At 46.5% G+C, this 15,993-nt stretch overlaps 1 protein-coding gene across 2 annotated transcripts in view; it reads right to left on the bottom strand.

The window, feature by feature from the left end:
* LOC110506519 (zinc finger homeobox protein 3-like) overlaps window positions 1-15,993 on the bottom strand; it is a 193,545-nt gene that overhangs the window by 16,603 nt on the left and 160,949 nt on the right. For both annotated transcript variants that reach the window (XM_090222314.1, XM_021586186.3), the window contains 2 exons: window positions 11,586-11,725; window positions 10,774-10,974 (listed from right to left, as the gene is read on the bottom strand). In XM_090222314.1, the coding sequence (XP_090078440.1) occupies window positions 10,774-10,974; window positions 11,586-11,725 (341 nt within the window). The remainder of the gene's footprint in view (window positions 1-10,773; window positions 10,975-11,585; window positions 11,726-15,993) is intronic.

A 15,993-nucleotide genomic window follows, 5' to 3' on the forward strand; every position in this document is an offset into this window, starting at 1 on the left:
GCACAATCGAGAGCATCCTGGCGGGCTGTATCACCGCCTGGTACGGCAACTGCACCGCCCTCAACCGTAAGGCTCTCCAGAGGGTAGTGAGGTCTGCACAACGCATCACCGGGGGCAAACTACCTGCCCTCCAGGACACCTACACCACCCGATGTCACAGGAAGGCCATAAAGATCATCAAGGACATCAACCACCCGAGCCACTGCCTGTTCACCCCATTATCATCCAGAAGGCGAGGTCAGTACAGGTGCATCAAAGCTGGGACCGAGAGACTGAAAAACAGCTTCTATCTCAAGGCCATCAGACTGTTAAACAGCCACCACTAACACTGAGTGGCTGCTGCCAACACACTGACACTGACTCAACTCCAGCCACTTTAATAATGGGAATTGATGGGAAATTATGTAAATATATCACTAGCCACTTTAAACAATGCTACCTTATATAATGTTACTTACACTACATTATTCATCTCATATGCATACGTATATACTGTACTCTATATCATCGACTGTATACTTATGTAATACATGTACCACTAGCCACTTTAAACTATGCCACTTTGTTTACATACTCATCTCATTTGTACATACTGTACTCGATACCATCTACTGTATCTTGCCTATGCTGCTCTGTACCATCACTCATTCATATATCCTTATGTACATATTCTTTATCCCCTTACACTGTGTACAAGACAGTAGTTTTGGAATTGTTAGTTAGATTACTTGTTATTACTGCATTGTCGGAACTAGAAGCACAAGCATTTCGCTACACTCGCATTAACATCTGCTAACCATGTGTATGTGACAAATAAAATTTGATTTGATTTGATTTGATTTGATGATTTGATTTGCTGCGGGCGATTCCCTGTTCCACCTCTACGCAGACGACACCATTCTGTACACTTCCGGCCCGTCCTTGGACACTGTGCTATCTAACCTCCAAACGAGCTTCAATGACATACAACACTCCTTCCGTGGCCTCCAACTGCTCTTAAACGCTAGTAAAACCAAATGCATGCTTTTCAACCATTCGCTGCCTGCACCCGCACGCCCGACTAGCATCACCACCCTGGATGGTTCCGACCTAGAATATGTGGACATCTATAAGTACCTAGGTGTCTGGCTAGACTGTAAACTCTCCTTCCAGACTCATATCAAACATCTTCAATCTAAAATAAAATCTAGAGTCGGCTTTCTATTCCGCAACAAAGCCTCCTTCACTCACGCCGCCAAACTTACCCTAGTAAAACGGACTATCCTACCGATCCTCGACTTCGGCGATGTCATCTACAAAATAGCTTCCAACACTCTACTCAGCAAACTGGATGCAGTTTATAACAGTGCCATCCGTTTTGTTACTAAAGCACCTTATACCACCCACCACTGCGATCTGTATGCTCTAGTCGGCTGGCCCTCGCTACATATTCATCGCCAGACCCACTGGCTCCAGGTCATCTACAAGTCCATGCTAGGTAAAGCTCCGCCTTATCTCAGTTCACTGGTCACGATGGCAACACCCACCCGTAGCACGCGCTCCAGCAGGTGTATCTCACTGATCATCCCTAAAGCCATCACCTCATTTGGCCGCCTTTCGTTCCAGTTCTCTGCTGCCTGTGACTGGAACGAATTGCAAAAATCGCTGAAGTTGGAGACTTTTATCTCCCTCACCAATTTCAAACATCTGCTATCTGAGCAGCTAACCGTTCGCTGCAGCTGTACATAGTCTATCGGTAAATAGCCCAGCCAATTTTACCTACTTCATCCCCATACTGTTTTTATTTATTTACTTTTCTGCTCTTTTGCACACCAATATCTCTACCTGTACATGACCATCTGATCATTTATCACTCCAGTGTTAATCTGCAAAATTGTAATTATTTTCCTACCTCCTCATGCCTTTTGCACACAATGTATATAGACTATTTTTTTCTACTGTGTTATTGACTTGTTTATTGTTTACTTCATGTGTAACTCTGTGTTGTAGTCTGTTCACACTGCTATGCTTTATCTTGGCCAGGTCGCAGTTGCAAATGAGAACTTGTTCTCAACTAGCCTACCTGGTTAAATAAAGGTGAAATAAAAAAATGTAAAAAATAAAAAACGCATACGTCACAATATAGTGGTTTAATGTCAGTTACGTTAGAGTTATTTCAGGTGCATTAAGAATACAAAATTAGAGCTACTATGGATAAATCCAAACATGAACAGGTTCAATAAAGATGTATGAACAAATATGCAACAAAATGACATTTCAGGAGGAATGCTATGCATTTTTCCACTATACAATGGTTTAATTTGTTTCTACCATTTTAATTAGAACATTTCAAGGAGCAATGAATATTGATTAAAAAACTGTAGAGAAGCGGCCAGGTTTTCTTTGCTCTCAAAAGGTTGAAGTCAATCATGGGTGAATGACAGCCACCTCCCTCCGTATTATCTCCCACCACCACTCTTCCTCTCCCATATCTCCCACTCATAGCCCCTCTTTCCCCTTAAAGAAATTCAACAATTCATCAAATGCACTCATTAAGCGGGTCCTATTTAACAATAATCGGTAATTGAGATTGGAAGAGGTCGGGAGTTGAGGCACTGTCTGCGTCACCTTCCTTCAATTAACTCCCCAAATAGAATAATCATCCTCACTCCCCACGCCGCATTTCAATTCACAGTACCCCAACCTAACCCAACCCACCCCACCCCTCTCCCTACTCCCACAGTCTCTCCCCAACCCTCTCCCTACTCCCCACAGTCTCTCCCCACCCTTCTCCCTACTCCCCACCCTTCTCCCTACTCCCCACAGTCTCTCCCCACCCTTCTCCCTACTCCCCACAGTCTCTCCCCACCCTTCTCCCTACTCCCCACAGTCTCTCCCCACCCTTCTCCCTACTCCCCACAGTCTCTCCCCACCCTTCTCCCTAGTCCCCACAGTCTCTCCCCACCCTTCTCCCTACTCCCCACAGTCTCTCCCCACCCTTCTCCCTACTCCCCAGTCTCTCCCCACCCTTCTCCCTAGTCCCCACAGTCTCTCCCCACCCCTCTCCCTACTCCCCACAGTCTCTCCCCACCCTTCTCCCTAGTCCCCACAGTCTCTCCCCACCCCTCTCCCTACTCCCCACAGTCTCTCCCCACCCTTCTCCCTACTCCCCACAGTCTCTCCCCACCCTTCTCCCTACTCCCCACAGTCTCTCCCCACCCTTCTCCCTGCTCCCCACAGTCTCTCCCCACCCCTCTCCCTATTCCCCACAGTCTCTCCCCACCCTTCTCCCTACTCCCCACAGTCTCTCCCCACCCTTCTCCCTACTCCCCACAGTCTCTCCCCACCCCTCTCCCTACTCCCCACAGTCTCTCCCCACCCTTCTCCCTACTCCCCACAGTCTCTCCCCACCCTTCTCCCTACTCCCCACAGTCTCTCCCCACCCTTCTCCCTACTCCCCACAGTCTCTCCCCACCCCTCTCCCTACTCCCCACAGTCTCTCCCCACCCCTCTCCCTACTCCCCACAGTCTCTCCCCACCCTTCTCCCTACTCCCCACAGTCTCTCCCCACCCTTCTCCCTACTCCCCACAGTCTCTCCCCACCCTTCTCCCTACTCCCCACAGTCTCTCCCCACCCTTCTCCCTACTCCCCACACTCTCCCCACCCTTCTCCCTACTCCCCACCCTTCTCCCTAGTCCCCACAGTCTCTCCCCACCCCTCTCCCTACTCCCCACAGTCTCTCCCCACCCCTCTCCCTACTCCCCACAGTCTCCCCCCACCCTTCTCCCTGCTCCCCACAGTCTCTCCCCACCCCTCTCCCTACTCCCCACAGTCTCTCCCCACCCCTCTCCCTACTCCCCACAGTCTCCCCCCACCCTTCTTCCTACTCCCCACAGTCTCTCCCCACCCTTCTCCCTAGTCCCCACAGTCTCTCCCCACCCTTCTCCCTACTCCCCACAGTCTCTCCCCACCCTTCTCCCTACTCCCCACAGTCTCTCCCCACCCTTCTCCCTAGTCCCCACAGTCTCTCCCCACCCCTCTCCCTACTCCCCACAGTCTCTCCCCACCCCTCTCCCTACTCCCCACAGTCTCTCCCCACCCTTCTCCCTACTCCCCACAGTCTCTCCCCACCCCTCTCCGTGCCTCTATTAATGCTCTACCATTTCAGGTTCTCCTTACTGCAATGAACCACCCTTCTTCTCTCCTATCACCCCACAATGGTCATCCTGGCTTTGCCTCTTTACTTAAATGTGTATGTGCGGGTGATAACATCAAACGAGGCTATACAAAATGAAAAGGAATAATTTAATTCAAATAGCTGTTTTGACCTTTACTATCTAACATGATATTCATATTCTTCAAAAAGAATCAGTCAAATCTTATCAACATATATTTAACCTTAAGTCACCAGGAGTGATATATAAAGGCATAATGGATTCACCTAGTCATCTGAAACATAAAATAATCAAATGCCCCTGTCTATATTTGTGTATTTTAGCCTTTGGTCTGGCCTGTGCTTCTAAAAGGAACACACTCTCTGTCAGTCTGCAACTGGCAGTGTGTCCAGCAAATAGTGACAATGAGGACATGTCTGTGAACAAAGCATGGCACACAGCTCCAAACAGGCCCACTCTAGTCCTACACAAGGCTGAGTCCTCCTCAAGCAACAGCGGGTTTGCATAGGGCCCCGGGGTTAAGTGGAACAGTAAACATTCTCTAGTCCATCACTGTGCGATTAGTCTCATCAGAAATTCACTGGAAAATGTTCAGACATTTTCCTTCCTTTCTGTTTTCTTCTCCCTTCTCTCTCTCCTCCAAACAGAGAGTGGCAAATTAATGCAACCAGCATGGAGAATACCACAAATACAAAACACAGCAGCGATTTACATTACAAAGTGGACTGTTTCTAGACAACCTCTTCATTAGACGACGAGAGGCAAGAGCAGAGAGTATCCCAAGGTCACTTTTAATTTGGACCGCCTAATTGGCAAACATAGTTCAAAATGGCTATCATCTAGCCAGACTCAGAATTAATGAAGCACAATTATTTTCATTACCCCTATCTTAGACAGACAGAAAATGAGACATAGAATGAGAGAGGAAAGTGAGGAGAGAGAGGAAGAGAGAGGGAGCGAGAGACGGAGGGAGGGGTAATGGAAGGATAGGGCTGCAGGAGAGAGAGAGAGAGAGAGAGAGAGAGAGAGAGAGAGAGAGAGAGAGACAGAGAGAGAGAGAGAGAGAGAGAGAGAGAGAGAGCACATGGTGGATAAAAATGAAGGTTGAGAGAGTGTGTGCATCTTTATGCACGGTCGTCATGAAATAAAAGTATTCTATTTCAGAATTCATTAGGCTCGTCTGCTACACGTGAACAAAATAGAGTACCGTTCCATCTATATCCCCCAGTAGAGTACCGTTCCATCTATATCCCCCAGTAGAGTACCGTTCCATCTATATCCACCAGTAGAGTACCGTTACATCTATATCCACCAGTAGAGTACCGTTCCATCTATATCCACCAGTAGAGTACCGTTCCATCTATATCCACCAGTAGAGTACCGTTCCATCTATATCCACCAGTAGAGTACCGTTCCATCTATTCCCCCAGTAGAGTACCGTTCCATCTATATCCCCCAGTAGAGTACCGTTACATCTATCCACCAGTAGAGTACCGTTCCATCTATATCCACCAGTAGAGTACCGTTCCATCTATATCCACCAGTAGAGTACCGTTCCATCTATATCCACCAGTAGAGTACCGTTACATCTATATCCACCAGTAGAGTACCGTTCCATCTATATCCACCAGTAGAGTACCGTTACATCTATTCCCCCAGTAGAGTACCGTTCCATGTATATCCACCAGTAGAGTACCGTTACATCTATATCCCCCAGTAGAGTACCGTTCCATCTATTCCCCCAGTAGAGTACCGTTCCATCTATATCCACCAGTAGAGTACCGTTCCATGTATATCCACCAGTAGAGTACCGTTACATCTATATCCACCAGTAGAGTACCGTTCCATCTATATCCACCAGTAGAGTACCGTTACATCTATTCCCCCAGTAGAGTACCGTTCCATGTATATCCACCAGTAGAGTACCGTTACATCTATATCCCCCAGTAGAGTACCGTTCCATCTATTCCCCCAGTAGAGTACCGTTACATCTATATCCACCAGTAGAGTACCGTTACATCTATTCCCCCAGTAGAGTACCGTTACATCTATTCCCCCAGTAGAGTACCGTTCCATGTATATCCACCAGTAGAGTACCGTTACATGTATATCCACCAGTAGAGTACCGTTCCATGTATATCCACCAGTAGAGTACCGTTACATCTATTCCCCCAGTAGAGTACCGTTCCATCTATTCCCCCAGTAGAGTACCGTTCCATCTATATCCACCAGTAGAGTACCGTTCCATGTATATCCACCAGTAGAGTACCGTTCCATCTATATCCACCAGTAGAGTACCGTTACATCTATTCCCCCAGTAGAGTACCGTTACATCTATTCCCCCAGTAGAGTACCGTTCCATCTATATCCACCAGTAGAGTACCGTTACATCTATATCCCCCAGTAGAGTACCGTTCCATCTATATCCCCCAGTAGAGTACCGTTACATCTATTCCCCCAGTAGAGTACCGTTACATCTATATCCACCAGTAGAGTACCGTTACATCTATTCCCCCAGTAGAGTACCGTTACATCTATATCCCCCAGTAGAGTACCGTTACATCTATATCCCCCAGTAGAGTACCGTTCCATCTATATCCCCAGTAGAGTACCGTTCCATCTATATCCCCCAGTAGAGTACCGTTACATCTATCCACCAGTAGAGTACCGTTCCATCTATTCCCCCAGTAGAGTACCGTTCCATCTATATCCCCCAGTAGAGTACCGTTACATCTATCCACCAGTAGAGTACCGTTCCATCTATTCCCCCAGTAGAGTACCGTTCCATCTATTCCCCCAGTAGAGTACCGTTACATCTATATCCCCCAGTAGAGTACCGTTCCATCTATATCCCCCAGTAGAGTACCGTTACATCTATATCCACCAGTAGAAATAAAAAAGGTGCTGGTTTTAATGTGCATTATATTACCTATGGTTCTCTCCTTAGTCTTTTTAGGGGCTCGGTGCATTATTATCTCTATAAAAGATAAATACTGCTGCCTTCCATACTAAAGTGTTCGCCATTTGCTTTCTAGCTGGGCCAGAAAGATGGCTAGGCAGCTAGGCAAAGCACCGTTCTCCTGAATGATTGTCCAGCGAGCAATTCTGTTCCACAGGCGAGAACAAACGTCAACATTTGCACAGTAATTTACAGGAATTCAAAGGAGAGCAAATAAAACCATATTTCCTTTTGATGATGATTAAAACAAAATGAGCTCTTTTGCTGGGGTAATGTAGCAGAGGTAGACAGAGTCCATGTTGTAAATACTGATATTACATTTGTGTGAGTCTATATCTAACTATATATCTATATATCTAACTCTACAGTGCCTTGCGAAAGTATTTGGCCCCCTTGAACTTTGCGACCTTTTGCCACATTTCAGGCTTCAAACATAAAGATATAAAACTGTATTTTTTTCTGAAGAATCAACAACAAGTGGGACACAATCATGAAGTAGAACGACATTTATTGGATATTTCAAACTTTTTTAACAAATCAAAAACTGAAAAATTGGGCGTGCAAAATTATTCAGCCCCCTTAAGTTAATACTTTGTAGTGCCACCTTTTGCTGCGATTACAGCTGTAAGTCGCTTGGGGTTTGTCTCTATCAGTTTTGCACATCGAGAGACTGACATTTTTTCCCATTCCTCCTTGCAAAACAGCTCGAGCTCAGTGAGGTTGGATGGAGAGCATTTGTGAACAGCAGTTTTCAGTTCTTTCCACAGATTCTCGATTGGATTCAGGTCTGGACTTTGACTTGGCCATTCTAACGCCTGGATATGTTTATTTTTGAACCATTCCATTGTAGATTTTGCTTTATGTTTTGGATCATTGTCTTGTTGGAAGACAAATCTCCGTCCCAGTCTCAGGTCTTTTGCAGACTCCATCAGGTTTTCTTCCAGAATGGTCCTGTATTTGGCTCCATCCATCTTCCCATCAATTTTAACCATCTTCCCTGTCCCTGCTGAAGAAAAGCAGGCCCAGACCATGATGCTGCCACCACCATGTTTGACAGTGGTGATGGTGTGTTCAGGGTGATGAGCTGTGTTGCTTTTACGCCAAACATAACGTTTTGCATTGTTGCCAAAAAGTTACATTTTGGTTTCATCTGACCAGAGCACCTTCTTCCACATGTTTGGTGTGTCTCCCAGGTGGCCTGTGGCAAACTTTAAACAACACTTTTTATGGATATCTTTAAGAAATGGCTTTCTTCTTGCCACTCTTCCATAAAGGCCAGATTTGTGCAATATACAACTGATTGTTGTCCTATGGACAGAGTCTCCCACCTCAGCTGTAGATCTCTGCAGTTCATCCAGAGTGATCATGGGCCTCTTGGCTGCATCTCTGATCAGTCTTCTCCTTGTATGAGCTGAATGTTTAGAGGGACGGCCAGGTCTTGGTAGATTTGCAGTGGTCTGATACTCCTTCCATTTCAATATTATCGCTTGCACAGTGCTCCTTGGGATGTTTAAAGCTTGGGAAATCTTTTTGTATCCAAATCCGGCTTTAAACTTCTTCACAACAGTATATCGGACCTGCCTGGTGTGTTCCTTGTTCTTCATGATGCTCTCTGCGCTTTTAACGGACCTCTGAGACTATCACAGTGAAGGTGCATTTATACGGAGACTTGATTACACACAGGTGGATTGTATTTATTATCATTAGTCATTTAGGTCAACATTGGATCATTCAGAGATCCTCACTGAACTTCTAGAGAGAGTTTGCTGCACTGAAAGTAAAGGGGCTGAATAATTTTGCACGCCCAGTTTTTCAGTTTTTGATTTGTTAAAAAAGTTTGAAATATCCAATAAATGTCGTTCCACTTCATGATTGTGTCCCACTAGTTGTTGATTCTTCACAAAAAAATACAGTTTTATATCTTTATGTTTGAAGCCTGAAATGTGGCAAAAGGTCGCAAAGTTCAAGGGGGCCGAATACTTTCGCAAGGCACTGCATATATCTAACTATATCTAACAGAATGTATATTCATGCTTTAGTCTTTACGTTTTTTGTACTGGTATGTGTGGATATGTATGGGAAACGCTAGGAGTGATTGTACAGACACACAGTCTCTATTGTCTCTTTGTGAAATTGGTGCATTCATTATTCACGTGAGATTAAAGAAATAGTGAATAATAATATTTCCACTGCCTGAACTTGCATTTCATTAAAGGAAAAAAGTATTAATTACATTTAAATGAATCTTTGTCACAATAACTTGAATATATTGTTTATAAAAGCCTTTGTTTAGAACAGCACTGAGGTGATCACAGACACTGAGAGAATATCAATGTGCTGGGAGGTAAGATCTAGCAAACAACAGACTTATCTGTCTCTCTCTCCCCACCGCACTCAACTGACTACGATAACAATGAGACCAAAAAAAGGGCTCATTGACCATAGGCACATTAGACAACGGCACCTTAGAATATGGCTAAAGCATCTGATCCCCATAATACCTGACTGGCAGTGAGTCAATGGGATGCCTTGGAGCCATTTCACAATTAACAGTTTCCTTTGTATTTTTTATTTTCAAATGTCATCAATTTGGAAGAGAGAAGACTGGAGAGATATGCTCCATTACAAACAGCCAGCCAGGCAGGCAGGCAGGGGGAGTAACAGTCATCTCTGGGCTGCAGAGAAGAGGCACAGCTAAGGCTCCGTTGGTCCTTGACCTGATGGGGCCCAGCCAGCCTGCCTGCATGGCCCTTTGTGTACAGACATACGCTACATGCGCTAAGCTCACACACACAGAGAAACAAAAAGGCTGTGCGTATTCCCATGGCCTCTTCATCACTTCCCACAGAGAAAATAAATGGCTAAACAGACACAATGGTAAATATAAATGTGGTAAAGGATGTATACTGTACAGGATGGGCTGGGTACTAAGGCTAGGTGGCAGAGCAATGACATCCTGTGTTGTGCCTTCCTCTCAACGTATTCAGTGTGTTTAAAAAGGCCATTGAAAAAAAGATGTCATGAAGTCCCCATTGCAATCCAGTCGCCATGGATTAGGAGGATAACAGTAATCAATGTACACATCTCAGAGGCAGGTGCCTACCTGCAACTTCACAAACAGAAAGACCACAATGCAACAGAAGAAAGGGCAGGAAAACCCAGCGAGAGGATTACGGACTGAACTACCTTGAACATCTCAGAACCATTTACAGCTGTTTAGCTTATAAAACACCATATTTGTATTTGTACAATAGCTGATGTGAGGTGAGCCTTCTGGTATTAAATGGTTGCAGTACATCACCCAAGTGGGTGGAAGAGGTGACTTTCCCCCCTACTATGTAAAGCTCTTTGAGCACCTACTGTAGGTGGAAAGGCGCTATATAAATGCAATCAATTATTATCATTATTATTACAACAGTTGTGTTCACCCTATTTTACAGAGATGGATGTGTGCAGGAGGCTTGGCATTGATATTTTAGGATGGTTTCGTTTAGCTTGAGGGAATGTGCATTCCCTGTTTATAATTGAGCTGACTATTGGTATGTAACAGCATTGCAGGGGCCATGGTTAAATATTTCTAAAGAATACAGTGCCTACACATACTGTATCCACAGTCCACACAGACACACACACAAACACACACGAACACACAAACGTACCGTGGCGATGAGCTTTTCAACGCAGTCGGGCGCCACGCTGTGGAGGTGTGTGAGGTGGAACTGCAGATGGATCTTGTTGTTCAGCATGTCCTGGCAGAGCGGGCAGCGGAACATGGGCTGGACAGAGTGCTGCGTCATCACGTGCATTCTCAGGCGGTTCAGGTCCGTGTTGCTGAACTTGCAGTAGGGACATTGGTACATCTGGAGGAGAGGAGGAAAGGGGGGAGAGAGGAGGAGAGAGGGGAGAGAGGAGCACAGGGAGGTTAATGAGGTGAGATGGAGAGCTGTAGGTCTGCTTTGTGAGAGAGAGGAACTGGAATGGGAGGATGAATGGAGGAGTGTTGCCCCCTGTGTCTCTACCAGGCAGGTCCCTCTGATCATGGACCACTAGGCAATACGGAGAGCAGCAGTCCTGGCACACACTTCAAAGCTCTCTCATCTGTCAAATACTATATTGGTTTTCCACCTTTTGCACAATTAGCAATGCAACTGCAGCAGGAAAGCAAAACTCATTTTAAGGAGATTTGAAAAAAATCATGCATAATGCAAAAAGGCCCGGCTTTATTCAAATGTCTTTAAGAAAAATGCTTAGAAGTAGCTACGTCTTTACATTCCTTTTCTCAATTAATGTGTAAGTTTTACTGCTTATAATGAGGGCATGGTAATTGGGGATAACCTTGAGTTGATTGGCAAGTTCAAATAGTTAGAATAGTGAGTCTTAATATGACCATCCTCTATAATTTAAGAAACCAACTTCTGGAAGTGGCAGCAGGCTGTGTGTTAAAGATAGAGCAGAAGGAGTGGGCTGTTACCTGCTCCGCAGCAGCACTCTTCTCAGCCGTCCTGGGACGCTTGGAGGAGAGGGGGCTCCCTGTGGCCCCTGACCGTGAGGAGGGCCTCTTAGAGGGGTTCGGGGAGTCTGTCTGGTCCCTCTCTGACTGGCTGGATCCTGCTGCACGCACACACACGCACGCACGCACGCACACACACACACACACACACACACAGGGCAGAGAAGAGAAGAGAAGCAGACTCATCAAAGCAAGGTGAAGACTTGGCAACCAGAGAACAAGTCAATCAATAAGTGTGCATAAAGGGCTTTGAAATGTCTTTCTTCAATGTGATATAACCACGTTTAATGGGACTTGGGCAGGGAAGCAGTTGATCAGCCAACCCACAGCTCCCCATCCAAACCACCAGTCTGTATACTTCTCCTCCCATGCCAATGCAGCAACACACAGCCAAGGTACTTTGACGGCCTCTCTCTCCCCATGTTGGATCGTTAGGACACCAGACAGCGCCACATATGGCTAATCAAAACATTAGTTTGTCACATTGGGCAGCTTTAGGTTTCTCTCTACCTCAGATTTTCCATTTGAAGTGGCGCTGGAGATGAGGGATTCGCCAAACTTGAGACGAGGCAAACATCTCCTCGCACTCCAGCATTAAGGTAACGAGGTCAGTCCTCAGTTCAACTTCAAATGTGACCGTTTTCTTTACTTAGTATCTCTCAGGTACTCTTTTACATCTGCTCTTATACAGGTACCCAGCTCTGACTAACAGAGAGGTGTGTATTCATTCACACCTCTTTTTCTATGGTTCCATTTACACAGCTACGATAGAAATAACCCCATCTATAAATAGTTGCATAACATTAGCACAGATTGTTATCGTCTACAATGGTAGAATGGTCCCCATTGAGACAGTACATCCAATTAGCTAGCAAGAGGGCCTACTATAAGTGAGTGAATCTACTGCCAGACTTTCATCAAGAGATGTAAACCTCATCAATTCCCAACTGTAATTTCAATTTCACCAATTCACACAATTACCAAAACAGACTGTCATGCTAGGCAATGCCATATATACTGCTGAGGTGGCTGTGGACTGGTTGAGAAGGGAGCAAGAAATTGGATTTTCGCTTTCAAAGCACTCATGACCAATGACCACATAAGCTTGCTCCTCATCAAAATACATTTCTGTTGAAATTGCTACCAAAGAGGGGTGAGGTCCTTGGATTCCTCTGCCAGGAATGAAATAGGAACGATGTCAGAGGAAGGAGAGATGAGGTCCTTCGATTCCTCTGCCAGGAATGAAATAGGAACGATGTCAGAGGAAGAAGAGGTGAGGTCCTTGGATTCCTCTGCCAGGAATGAAATAGGAACGAAGTCAGAGGAAGGAGAGGTGCAATTTGGCTTGGCAGTTAGAGCTTTAGAAGTTGTGGACCCAATATCCTCTGAAATCCTGCTGGAAACACTGACCTATAGCTTGACCCCGCTTGGGTAAATCCTCCTGCTCTTTGTGCCTACACAGCAAGTGAGTGCCAGTGCAACTCTCGACTTAATTGGAATTTCTGTAACCAGCTAAGCCTCCTCCAGTGGTTTGTGGGTCGGGCCAAGTGGACTGTGACAAAGAGAGAGTGGATAGAGAGACTCATTCACACCCCAGGGCCTCACAGCCCAACCATGGGTTCCCCCCTTCACAAACCAACACGGGCACCAGGCTTCACAACCACAACACGCTATTCAGCTCTTAGAAAGAGCAGGAATTTTGAGTAGAAACAAAACCTTTTTCCAAAGACCCTTAGGGGGATTCAATAGGGAATTAGCCTACTGATTAGCATCCATATGCACCACAGGATGTACAAGACAGCCATGCTTTGGTACACACAGTGGGCTGAAATGTAAATAGCGGCTAATTGTCAGGTACCTGCCCATCTCAGGCAGGAATAACCCCTCTCTACTGTCACTGCAGGCTCCAGTGTGCTCAGCTCTACTAGCCAGCTGGACGTATCACACAGCTAATCCTTTTAATTCAACCTGCAGCAGCATTAACACTGCAGCCAGCTTCTCCCTCCATCCCACTCCCTGTCTCTCTCCGTCTCCACTGAGCCAGGCCCCACAACAAGAAGCTTCTGCTCAGCTAACCAGAGAGGAGAGCACTCCCTGTAAGAAACTCAAAAGAGAGAGAGAGAGGGAGAGAAAGAGAGGGAGTGGGGTAGACAAGAGAGAGAGAGAGAGAAATAAAGCCAAACAAAATGGGAGCGGCAAACAGAAAAGAATCACAGCTGAGTAAAAATACTCAGCTAAGCCGGCGCTCGTAAAGGAGCTAAATCCACACGGAGCCGGCATGGGGGAGCTAGAGCACCACAGTGCCCCGCCGCCAGCGGAAAGAATTCACTGTGAAACTTAAGGAGGTGTCTTGCCGGCCCTTAACAAGGCCATAAAGAGTTAAATTTGGCCTGATTTGTACAGTCCTGGAAGGGCAAATTGAGAACAGGGGGCATTGGGAAGGGGGCGAGGGGGGGTTAGGGGGGGTCAGGTTAAGCAGGGCTGACCACGCTCCTGCTCCAGACATTAAAATGTCAGCTCCAATCAGGCCGGGGGCAGCTGAGCTGATTACCCAGTGGGGCCCTGCCTTGGCTTTGGTCAGAGCAGCCTGCTAGATCTCCCAGAGACACTGGGATTGGCCAGGGAGGCCCTATTAGGTCCAGTCAGACACAATCCCATTAAACACATCAACCAATAAACAAAGGAAATGTTAAACAAAGGCACCTCCCCATTCCCTGATATTAACCTCTCAGTCATGAACTGTCCTCACCACTTCCTCCTCCACTTCACTACACTTCACTGCCTCTTCACTCACTGCCCCCTGTCCTCACTCCTCCTCTCACCCTATTTCTCTTTCCTGGCCCACTCACTCTCTGGTGGTAGTCCCCCCCCTCGTGTTAAAAGACTGTGAGGTAAACCCTCCTACCAGACCAGGTCCTTGCTGCCTTGCTAAGCAGCTATCAGACTCTAACTGGTCAGTATCAGGTGGAAATCCTCACACATAAAGACCATAAATGCTCATATGTGGCCAGGCCTTCAGTACAGGGCAAACAGCTGGAGAAGGGAAAGCAGCTGAAGCCTGCAGCGTTACTGGACAACAGTCTTCAATGAGGCTGATATGATCAATCAGGCCAGAGTAATGGACAACATAATGCATGGGCTATGGAGTCCCGAGGCCAACACACTTAATACATATATTAAATAATACACAAGAAACCCTGTAACAATAACCAGCAGCTGCCTGGGTCTACCAGTGTATAATGCATGTGGGTGTACATGTACAGTGTGTGTGTGTGTGTGTGTGTGTGTGTGTGTGTGTGTGTGTGTGTGTGTGTGTGTGTGTGTGTGTGTGTGTGTGCGCGTGTGTGTGTGTGTGCGCGCGCGTGTGTGTGTGTGTGTGTGTGTGTGTGTGTGTGTGTGTGTGTGTGTGTGTGTGTGTGAGAGAGAGAGACAGTCTGAGAGCGGGGTGGGAAGGCTTGTTCAGGCCACAGCCTTGCCCCGTCACGGCCTGTTAGGAGTCCATAAATCTGATCAATCGCTCTCTCCTAAGAATCCAAACCGCCCACTCCTGCCACCAGCCCTGTGACTAAAGTCCAGCTACCGTATCCTGTTTTCGTTGTCGAGTGAAGAGAAAAAAAGAGAGACCAACACAGTGCGAGCCTGGGAACATACCGGAACGAAAAGGAGGCTGATAAAAACAGAAGGTGAGGGGATTTTAGCGGTGTGTGCGGTCTGAGCGTGGCATGGTTGGGCTGGTAAGAACGTGGCCAAGCATCGGGACCGACCAGATCCATTAACAGGGGCTAGGAGCAGAACATGGGCTCTGCCTCCTCCAGGATCCACACTGTAATTCATGTGCACTGGGCTCAGCACACAGCCACATTCTGGCTATGAAAGGCATTGGGTTCAGTTGGAGGGAAAGCGTACAGTAAGGTGAACTCTATTGCTCTCTAAAGTCCCACTTCTTTTGGCCTGCCCTTGGGAGGCAATTTGAAGTTTAATATGCCGCATAAAATGGCAATCAAGGATGTCAAGTTCTTTAATATTCAAATCTCGCTGTCTCTCTTTGTCAAATTACCATTGGAGGACATTCTGTGCTTTCATATATGGAGTCCCTGTGTGACCTTGTCCTGGAACTGTCTGTGTAGCTCACCTGTGATAGGGTGTGAATCAGTTTGTCATCAGAGGGGCTGGGTTCATCTTTATGGCCTCATCCATACATGTGGATCACTGTGGGGCCTCCCCAGTGACCTCTCTGACTGAGAGGACCCTGTGTGTGACCCTGACCTCTCCTCTCCGCTCATTACACACCCGCCTCACATCCAGCCCAAACCAACTCTGACAGATACACAGAGTGGACTTTCATCTGAGAGCTCAAAAGGTATAGCAG

The sequence above is a fragment of the Oncorhynchus mykiss genome, chromosome 26 (assembly GCF_057628025.1).
Source record: "Oncorhynchus mykiss isolate SJ-2025 chromosome 26, ASM5762802v1, whole genome shotgun sequence".
NCBI lineage: Eukaryota > Metazoa > Chordata > Actinopteri > Salmoniformes > Salmonidae > Oncorhynchus > Oncorhynchus mykiss.